Below are 10,805 nucleotides of genomic sequence, written 5' to 3' on the forward strand. Positions count from 1 at the left end.
GCAGACAGCAGAAGTAAGAAGAACTACAGTCCTGCAGCACATTCACAGAAAGACAGACAAGATGAAAAGGCAGAGGGCTATGTACCAGATGAAGGAACAAGATAAAATCCCAGAAAAACAACTAAATGAAGCAGAGACAGGCAACCTTCCAGAAAAGAATACAGAATAATGATAGTGAAGATGATCCAGGACCTTGGAAAAAGAATGGAGGCAAAGATTGAGAAGATGCAAGAAATGTTTAACAAAGACCTAGAAGAATTAAAGAACAAACAAACAGAGGTGAACAATACAATAACTGAAATAAAAACTACACTAGAAGGAATCAATGGCAGAAAAACTGAGGCAGAAGAACGGATAAGTGATCTGGAACACAGAATTGTGGAACTCAATGCCAGGAAAACAGAATAAAGAAAAAAGAATGAAAAGAAATGAAGACAGCCTAAGAGACCTCTGGGACAATATTAAACACAACAACATTTGCATTATAGGGCTCCCAGAAGGAAAAGAGAGAGAGGAAGGACCCGAGAAAATATTTGAAGAGATTAGAGTCGAAAACTTCCCTAACGTGGGAAAGGAAACAGCCACCCAAGTCCAGGAGGCACAGAGAGTCCCAGGCAAGATTAACCCAAGGAGAAATATGCTGAGACACATAGTAATCAAACTGACAAAAATTAAAAACAGAGAAAAATTATTGAAAGCAACAAGGGAAAAATGACAAATAAAATACGAGGGAACTCCCATAAAGTTAACAGCTGATTTCTCAGCAGAAACTCTACAAGCCAGAAGGGAGTGGCATGATATATTTAAGTGATGAAAGGGAAGAACCTACAATCAAGATTACTCTACCTGGCAAGGATTTCATTCAGATTCGATGGAGAAATAAAAAGCTTTAAGACAAGCAAAAGCTAAGAGAATTCAGCACCACCAAACCAGCTCTACAACAAATGCTAAAGGAACTTCTCTAAGTGGGAAACACAAGAGAAGAACAGGACCTACAAAAACAAACCCAAAACAATTCAGAAAATGGTAACAGGAACATACATATTGATAATTACCTTAAACGTGAATAGATTAAATGCTCCAACCAAAAGACACAGGCTCCCTGAATGGATACAAAAACAAGACCCATATATATGCTGTCCACAAGGGACCCACTTCAGACCTAGGGACACATACAGACTGAAAGTGAGGGGATGGAAAAAGATACTCCATGCAAATGGAAATCAAAAGAAAGCTGGAGTAGCAATACTCATATCAGATAAAATAGACTTTAAAATAAAGACTGTTACAAGAGACAAGGAAGGACACTACATAATGATCAAGGGATCAGTCCAAGAAGAAGATATAACAATTATAAATATACATGCATCCAACTTAGGAGCACCTCAATACATAAGGCAACTGCTAACAGCTACAAAAGAGGAAATCAACAGTAACACAATAATAGAGGGGGACTTTAACACCTCACTTACACCAATGGACAGATCATCCAAACAGAAAATTAATAAGGAAACACAAGCTTTAAATGACACAATAGACCAGATAGATTTAACTGATACTTACAGGACATTCCATCCAGAAACAGATTACACTTTCTTCTCAAGTGCACATGGATATTCTCCAGGATAGATCACGTCTTGGGTCACAGATCAAGCCTCAGTAAATTTAAGAAAATTGAAATCATATCAAGCATCTTTTCTGACCACAATGCTATGAGATTATAAATCAATTACAGAGAAAAAAATGTAAAAAACACAAACACATGGAGGCTAAACAACACGTTACTAAATAACCAAGAGTTCACTGAGGAAATCAAAAAATACCTAGAGATGAATTACAATGAAAACATGGCAATCCAAAACCTATGGATGCAGCAAAAGCAGTTCTAAGAGGGAAGTTTATAGCAATACAAACCTACCTCAAGAAACAAGAAAAATCTCAAATAAACAATCTAACCTTACACCTAAAGAAACTAGAGAAAGAAGAACAAACAAAACCCAAAGTAAGTAGAAGGAAAGAAATCATAAAGATCAGAGCAGAACTCAATGAAATAGAAACAAAGATCAATAAAACTAAAAGCTGGTTCTTTGAGAAGATAAACAAAATTGATAAACCATTAGCCAGAAAGAAAAAGAGGGAGAGGACTCAAATCAATAAAATTAGAAATGAAAAAGGAGAAGTTAAAACAGACACCGCAGAAATACAAAGCATCCTAAGAGACTACTACAATCAACTCTATGCCAATAAAATGGACAACCTGGAAGAAATGGACAAATTCCTAGAAAGGGATAACCCTCCAAGACTAAACCAGGAAGAAATAGAAAATATGAACAGACCAATCACAAGGAATGAAATTGAAACTGTGATTAAAAATCTTCCAACAGGGCTTCCCTGGTGGTGCAGTGGTTGAGAGTCCGCCTGCCGATGCTGGGGACACGGGTTCATGCCCTGGTCCGGGAAGATCCCACATGCCGCAGAGCGGCTGGGCCCGTGAGCCATGGCCACTAAGCCTGCGCATCCAGAGCCTGTGCTCCACAACAGGAGAGGCCACAACAGTGAGAGGCCCACATACCGCAAAAAAAAAAAAAAAAAAAAACTTCCAAAAAATGAAAGTCCAGGACCAGATGGCTTCACAGGTGAATTCTATCAACGTTGAGAAGAGCTAACACCTATCCTTCTCAAACTCTTCCAAAAAATTGCAGAGGAAGGAACACTCCCAAACTCATTCTATGAGGCCACCATCACCCTGATGCCAAAACCAGAAAAAGATACTACAAGAAAAGAAAATTATAGACCAATATCACTGATGAATATAGATGCAAAAATCCTCCACAAAATACTAGCAAACAGAATCCAACAACACATTAAAAGGATCATACACCATGATCAATTGGGATTTATCCCAGGGATGCAAGGATTCTTCAATATACGCAAATCAATCAATGTGATAAACCATATTAATAAATTGAAGAATAAAAATCAAATGATCATCTCAATAGAGGCAGAAAAAGCTTTTGACAAAATGCAACACCCATTTATGATAAAAACTCTCCAGAAAGTGGGCATAGAGGGAACCTACATCAACATAATAAAGGCCATATATGACAAACCCACAGAAAATATCATTTTCAATGGTGAAAACCTGAAAGCATTTCCTCTAAGATCAGGAACAAGACAAGGATGTCCACTCTCGCCTCTGTTATTCAACATAGCTTTGTCCTAGCCACGGCAATCAGGGGAGAAAAAGAAATAAAAGGAATACAAATTGGAAGAGAAGAAGTAAAACTGTCACCGTTTGCAGATGACATGACACTATACATAGAGAATCCTAAAGATGACACCCAGAAAACTACTAGAGCTAATCAATGAATTTGGTAAAGTTGCAGGATACAAAATTAATGCACAGAAATCTCTTGCATTCCTATATACTAATGATGAAAAATCTGAAAGAGAAATTATGGAAACACCCCCATTTACCATTGCAACAAAAAGAATAAAATACCTAGGAATAAACCTACCTAGGGAGACAAAAGACCTGTATGAAGAAAACTATAAGACACTGATGAAAGAAATTAAAGATGATACAAACAGATGGAGAGATATACCATGCTCTTGGATTGGAAGAATCAATATTGTGAAAATGACTCTACTACCCAAAGCAATCTACAGATTCAATGCAATCCCTTTCAAATTACCAATGGCATTTTTTACAGAACTAGAACAAAAAAATCTTAAAATTTGTATGGAGACACAAAAGACTCCAAATAGCCCAAGCAGTCTTGAGGGAAAAAAACGGAGCTGGAGGAATCAGACTCCCTGACTTCATTCTATACTACAAAGCTACAGTAATCAAGACAATATGGTATTGGCACGAAAACAGAAATATAGATCAATGGAACAGAACAGAAAGCCCAGAGATAAACCCACACACCTATGGGCAACTATTCTATGACAAAGGAGGCAAGGAAATACAATGGAGAAAAGACAGTCTCTTCAATAAGTGATGTTGGGAAAACTGGACAGCTACACGTAAAAGAATGAAATCAGAACACTCCCTAACACCATACACAAAATAAACTCAAAATGGATTAGAGACCTAAATGTAAGACCGGACACTATAAAACTCTTAGAGGAAAACATAGGAAGAACACTCTTTGACATAAATCACAGCAAGATCTTTTTTGACCCACCTCCTAGAGTAATGGAAATAAGAACAAAAATAAACAAATTGGACCTAATGAAACTTAAAAGCTTTTGCAAAGCAAAGGAAACTACAAACAAGACAAAAAGACAACCCTCAGAATGGGAGAAAATATTTGCAAACGAATCAACGGACCAAGGATTAATCTTCAAAATATATTAACAGCTCATGCACGTCAATATTAAAAAAACAAACAATCCAATCAAAAAATGGGCAGAAGACCTAAATAGACATTTCTCCAAAGAAGATATACAGACTGCCAACAAACACATGAAAGGATGCTCCAACATCACTAATCATTAGAGAAATGCAAATCAAAACTGCAATGAGGTATCACTTCACACCAGTTAGAATGGGTATCATCAGAAAATCTACAAACAACAAACGCTGGAGAGGGTGTGGAGAAAAGGGAACCTTCTTGCACTGCTGGTGGGAATGGAAATTGATACAGCCACTTAGGAGAATAGTATGGAGGTTCCTTAAAAGACTAAAAATAGAATTACCATATGAACCAGCAATCCTACTACTGGGCACATACCCAGAGAAAACCATAATTCAAAAAGAAACATGGGGGACTTCCTTGGTGGCGCAGTGGTTGGGAGTCCGCCTGCTGATGCAGGGAGCACGGGTTCATGCCCTGGTCTGGGAGGATCCCACGTGCTGCGGAGCGGCTGGGCCCGTGAGCCATGGCCACTGGTCCCGCGCGTCTGGAGCCTGTGCTCTGCAACGGGAGAGGCCACAACAGTGGGAGGCCCGCATACCACAAAAAAAAAAAAAAAAAGAAAGAAACATGGACCCCAATGTTCATTGCAGCACTATTTACAATAGCCAGGACATGGAAGCAACCTAAATGCCCACTGACAGACAAATGGATAAAGAAGATATGGTACATATATACAATGGAATATTACTCAGCCATAAAAAGGAACAAAATTGGGTCATTTGTAGAGACGTGGATGGATCTAGAGACTGTCATACAGAGTGAAGTCGGAAAGAGAAAAACAAATATTAACACATATATGTGGAACCTAGAAAAATGGTACAGATGAATCGGTTTGCAGGGCAGAAATAGACACAGATGTAGAGAACAAACATATGGACACCAAGGGGGGAAAGTGGTGGGGTGGTGGTGGTGGTGTGATGAATAGGGAGATTGGGATTGACATGTGTACACTAATATGTATAAAATGGTTAACTAATAAGAACCTCCTGTATAAAAAAATAAATAAAATTAAATTCAAAAAATTCAAAAACAAAGAGACTCTGCGCTCCCAATGCACGGGGCCCGGGTTCTATTCCTGGTCAGGGAACTAGATCCCGAATGCCACAACTAAAGATTCAACAGGTGGAAACAAAAATCCTGCATGCCGCAAGTAAGACCCAGAGCAGCCAGATAAATAAATAATTTTTTTAAAAAAATAAGATAATATATAATAACTATTATTTACAAAATGATATCAGAATTTTTACCCCAAGTAGAGGTTCTCAAACAAAATCTTTAAAGCATGTAATACTTGTATGCAGACACTCCTCCAACCAGCGCTGCCCTCAGTCTCTGTGATTGAAATCAAATTCAATAAGCTATTAATTCTGTCACCTGTTGTCACATCTTGTGATAAATATGCTGTCACTTGCCAGATGCTGAAGGATCTCTTCACAGCCAGGCTGTCAGTCAAAGAGCAGAAAATGTCAAGCCTCTATTTACTCTTAGAACCTGAGAGCCTTTTCTTACCTGTAGGTGCCCAGTCCCTCGACTTTCCTGTGTTTCATCTGCAATTCTAGGGGAGACAGTGCATCCTCTGTTTTCAACACGTCTTATTCTTTGCCTAATTTATTTCAGGATGACAAAGTTACTGCATTTGATCAGATCAGTGTGAACCCTCCAAATCTTTAGTGTATAACAATAAGGCAACATGCCCTTATGTCTTTAACCTCAAACAAAACTTAAGTGCAGAAAAAAATACTCTAATTAAATTTTAAATTGGTTTAACATGATAAAATGATGTTACTTCAGCCCTGGTAGGGTACATTTTAAACCAATACTGTCTGACAGATCTTATTATTATAATCCCATATACATCTTTTTATGAGTTTCATAAATAATAATTAGCATTTAGGTATTACTAATCAGGCCCTGATAGTATTTGGAACTCTGTTAATCTTGACAACAATCCTGAGGTAGGCATATTTTCCTCATTTTGCAGACAAGGAAACCGGGGGACAGTAAGAAACCCAGGCCATTTGGCCCCAGAGATTGGATATTCAATTAAATACTCTTGGGCAGATTGGCAGATGATGGAGCTAATGAACTTGGGATTTGTGAATGGACAGAGTACCATTATTTTCATTAATACCTTACATTTTATGTAAATAATAAAGTCAAACTGTGAAGAATGAATTGTTTATGCTATTATCTTAAAAATAAAGATTATATTATAATAAGTCACATCATTTTGCATTGTGTGTAATACCAAGAAGGTTAAGGCACTCCACTGCTCTTATCTGGCTAATATTCACAGCATTCCCGATACCATATAACAGTTTCAGAGACCTAGATTATAATTCCAACTATACGATGGCTATTAAATAGAGTTTGCAATATAGACTTATAGAATATAATTTTATTACTTTCTTATTTTACTCTGTTCACTGCCATCCTTTCATATGTCAGGTTTGACACAACTGCATTTCTACTAAAATATTTCATAGTTTACATTTTTTAGTTTTTTGTTATTACTCCAGACAGGGCTCCCCAAACTTTGTTCCAAAATAAAAAAGTTTACTTTAATAATTATCCTAATTTCTTAAGTAAAAAGGTTGAGGCTCAAACAGGTTGAATATTATACGTGATAACACATGCTAAGTCAGAGGAGTAACATATTGATAGAACAGAAATCTTATCCTAGGGCTCAAAGGACTTTCAATGGCTTATGTAAATGGACTGTGTTTATTAACATCTTCTTGGAACAAATATACTTCAGAAGCATAGACCTATCATTAGAAAAATGTGGTTACTCATCACCTACATGCTCTAAGTGCAGTAAGTCAGGACAGAACTTTACCATTTGATTTTTCAAAAGGTAGATCCTTTCATTTTCCTTTGTTTTTTCTCGAACAGGGTAACATTGTCAGTCTTCGTTCCAAAGGTATGGAATGAAAATTTTTTTTATTATAAAAATTAGAACGGAAGAACTTACAGCTGGACAGCACAACCCTGGATTTAATTTCAACATCTGGTTTTCCACATTATATGATTCTGTGCCGCTTTTATTTCTTCGGATTTTTCCTCTCCTGGGATTCTCTCATATTTGTTATTATTTGAAGCTCTGGTCATGGCTCTGAATCATTTTTGTGCTTTTTCCTCCTCTACCTTCAAAACTGCTTCAAAACTTCTGTAAGTCATTTGTTGAGAAGCCTAGAATCTCTTCTGCAAGTGAGCTGGCTGGGTGGACCTGAAGGGCTGCTAGGGAGTTGATAGGTTGCTAAGAATATAGCTGATTCACTTTGTTGTATAGCGGAAACTAACACAACATTGTAAAGGATTTATACTCCAATAAAGATGTGGAAAAAAAAATCTTGCTAATTTGCTACGTAAGCTGCATTTTCCTTTCTCCGATGAATTTAGGGGGCTTGTGTTTTGACCTGTATCAGTGATTCTGTTTGGATCGATTACTTTCAGATTACCATTTTTTATCCCTATATGAACGTTGCACCTAATTTTCCCTGTAATCGGTTCAACAAATGTCAGCTGTTCGTGTTTCAATTCTTCCTGTCGATAACTGCTGGAAGTGATTTAATGCAGCTGGAGAATAAACTGACAATCATTATAGCCTGCAAAGTGTGAAAACATTTCATTGCACTGTTGTGGTCTCTTTAGTCTGAGGACTGATGACGCTCAGCGGATGAGACTTGGGGGAAAGAAGCCTGCTTTATAATAATTAAAGAAATTGTGTAAAAGAGGGGTGAGGCCTGGGGCCGCTCGGGGCGGTTTATCCGGTGCACCCTTCTCCAGGGCTTCTTTTTATACGAATGCACTTTAAGCGTTGAAGGGAAATGCTTTCATCTGAATGGGATTGTCGTGCTTCGTTCAGGCTGTTTCCCCATCTGATAAAATCCCTCGCTGAGTACCAGCACAGATGGGGCTCATTTGGGGAAGACAGAGGAGACAAACGCTGGAGTGGAGCAGAGGCGGCGGCAGCCAGCGACGCCTGCAGGCCCGCGGGGTCTCCTCTGCCCTGCCCGCTCACCTGCGCCCCGGCGGGGTCCACGCGGCCGGAGGGATGCCCTCGCCTCTCCCGCGGCGCCCTCACCTGCCGGGCGACCTGTCCCCGTCGGGGGACTCGCGGCCCTGCAGCAGCCCCTGCGAGCTCCCGGGGCCGGCAGGCAGGCTCTTGGCGGGGGGCACCCCGCCCCGGGCCCCCCGCCTCCCGCGCCGGCTGGCCTGGTGCTCCATCGACTGGGAGCAGGTGCGCCTGCTGCGCAGGCTGGGAGCCGGCGGCTTCGGCTCCGTGTACAAGGCCACCTACCACGGCGTGCCCGTGGCCATCAAGCAGGTGAGCAAGCGCACCAAGAACCGGCTAGCCTCCCGGCGCAGCTTCTGGGCCGAGCTCAACATCGCTCGGCTCCGCCACGCCAACATAGTGCGCGTGGTAGCGGCCAGCACGCGCGCGCCCGCGGGCTTCGACAGCCTGGGGACCATCATCATGGAGTTCGGGGGCGACGTCACTCTGCACCAGGTCATCTACGGCGCCACCGGCTGCCCCGAGGACCAGGGGCCTGCCTGCGGCGCCGGGGAGCAGCTGGGGCTGGAAAAGTGTCTCAAGTACTCCCTGGATGTGGTCAGCGGCCTGCTCTTCCTTCACTCACAGAGCATCGTGCACTTGGACCTCAAGCCGGCCAATATTCTGATCAGCGAGCAGGACGTCTGCAAAATCGGTGACTTCGGCTGCTCCGCGAGGCTAGAAGATGTGCTGTGCTTGCGGGCCCCTCACCACCTGGGCGGCACCTACACCCACCGAGCGCCGGAGCTCCTGAAAGGAGAGCCCGTCACGCCCCGAGCGGACATCTATTCCTTCGCCATCACGCTCTGGCAGATGACCACCCGGGAGGCGCCCTACTCGGGGGAGCGACAGCACGTGCTCTACGCCGTGGTGGCCTATGACCTTCGCCCGGCCCTCTCGGCGGCCGTCTTCACCGCCTCCATCCCCGGGAAGAAGCTGGAGAACGTCATCCAGCGCTGCTGGGGGGCCAGGGCTTCGCAGCGGCCAAGTGCCGAACTCCTGCTGGTGGACCTTCGCGCTTTAAAAGCTGAATTGGGCTGACTCTAAACCTGCATCCAGATAAGCCTTTGTCTTTGTTTCTATTCATTTTTAACGAAGTCAAGATGTACGAAAAAACATATAGTAGGATGAATTTTTAGAAAATAAAGTTCCTAAAAACTCCTTTTGTCTCAAATGCTTTTTCTGAGACAAACAGCAGAGCTACAAGTCTAGTAGTCCTGGTGGTACTTAGGACCTAACCTTATCCCTTTACAGATACTTCAACAGTTCCATAGTATTGCACTTATTCAAATCTGTTATTGATAAAAACCACTTTGTCCAAAACAGAACTGAATTGGAAAATGCCAAAATTTTCTGTAAGTTCGAATAATATGCTCCATACCTAAATTTAAACGATTAACAGTTTACTTGCTCCCATACCAAATAAGTAAAAACTTTTTTAAAAAAAGATTTGTTTCCCTCCTCCTCCCCCCGCAAAACAGCTACTTGTTTGTAATGACCTTCACACATAACAATTTACAAATTGAGATAAATTTATTTTTAAAGGAATAATGTTTTTAATGAGTTCTTGGGATATTTTGCACCTGTACATTCCATGAGTAGAAACATTTTGCTAAAATAAAATACTTAAATATACTTTAAAATACTTCGAAACTGGGTCCCTTTTCCTGTTATTTGGACACAAAAGTAGATGACACAACAAGGAAAGATTATATGATGTGAGAAGAAATGATGACCCCGAGGAACAGTAAAATTTAACATTGGGATGGAGGAGAGCAGAAAAGGAGAGCCAGACTGCCCACCCAAGAAATCAAGGCCATGGCTGCTGGTACATGGGTTTAAAAGAATGAGTTGCCTGGACCTTGTCATTAGGACAAAGCTGACTTCCACTGGGCAACAGCACTTTCAGCAAGGGCTTGATGTAGAAGCTGTGTTTGGACTGTTAATGAGAGGAGAGAAGCAGAAACCTTTAAAAGGGTAAGGTACACCGAAATGTTTTGAAATTGTTGATTTGGTTTAGTTTACTTTTAGGATAAAGTCAGTGAATTTATCTGTGAAAGAAGGAAGAGGAGACAGATAACTGATGAAGTTTAAGAACTTGTGGAAGAAATGAAAAGTAATGCCCAGGGAAAGAGACTGTAGCCTTGGAGAGAAAGCATCTCCTCCTGGATGTGAGCAAAAGAGGGCAGGACAACTGCTACCACAGGTAAGATTTTAAGCAGGAAGAAGGGGACTGGGGAAGTTCTCATCTGTGGACTTCTATTGTTTTTCAGTTAAGAGTGATTAAGGGTAGAGGGTCTACAGAGTGAGGTCATGATTTAGAA

General features: G+C 41.0%; 1 protein-coding gene across 1 annotated transcript; it reads left to right on the forward strand.

Moving 5' to 3' along the window:
• Positions 1-8,481: 8,481 nt before the first annotated feature.
• On the forward strand, positions 8,482-9,522 carry MOS (MOS proto-oncogene, serine/threonine kinase). Its single transcript, XM_067711282.1, has one exon. The coding sequence runs from the start codon at positions 8,482-8,484 to the stop codon at positions 9,520-9,522; it is 1,041 nt and encodes a 346-aa protein (XP_067567383.1).
• Positions 9,523-10,805: the final 1,283 nt, after the last annotated feature.

This window comes from Pseudorca crassidens, chromosome 17, assembly GCF_039906515.1.
Source record: "Pseudorca crassidens isolate mPseCra1 chromosome 17, mPseCra1.hap1, whole genome shotgun sequence".
NCBI classification, from domain to species: Eukaryota; Metazoa; Chordata; class Mammalia; order Artiodactyla; family Delphinidae; genus Pseudorca; species Pseudorca crassidens.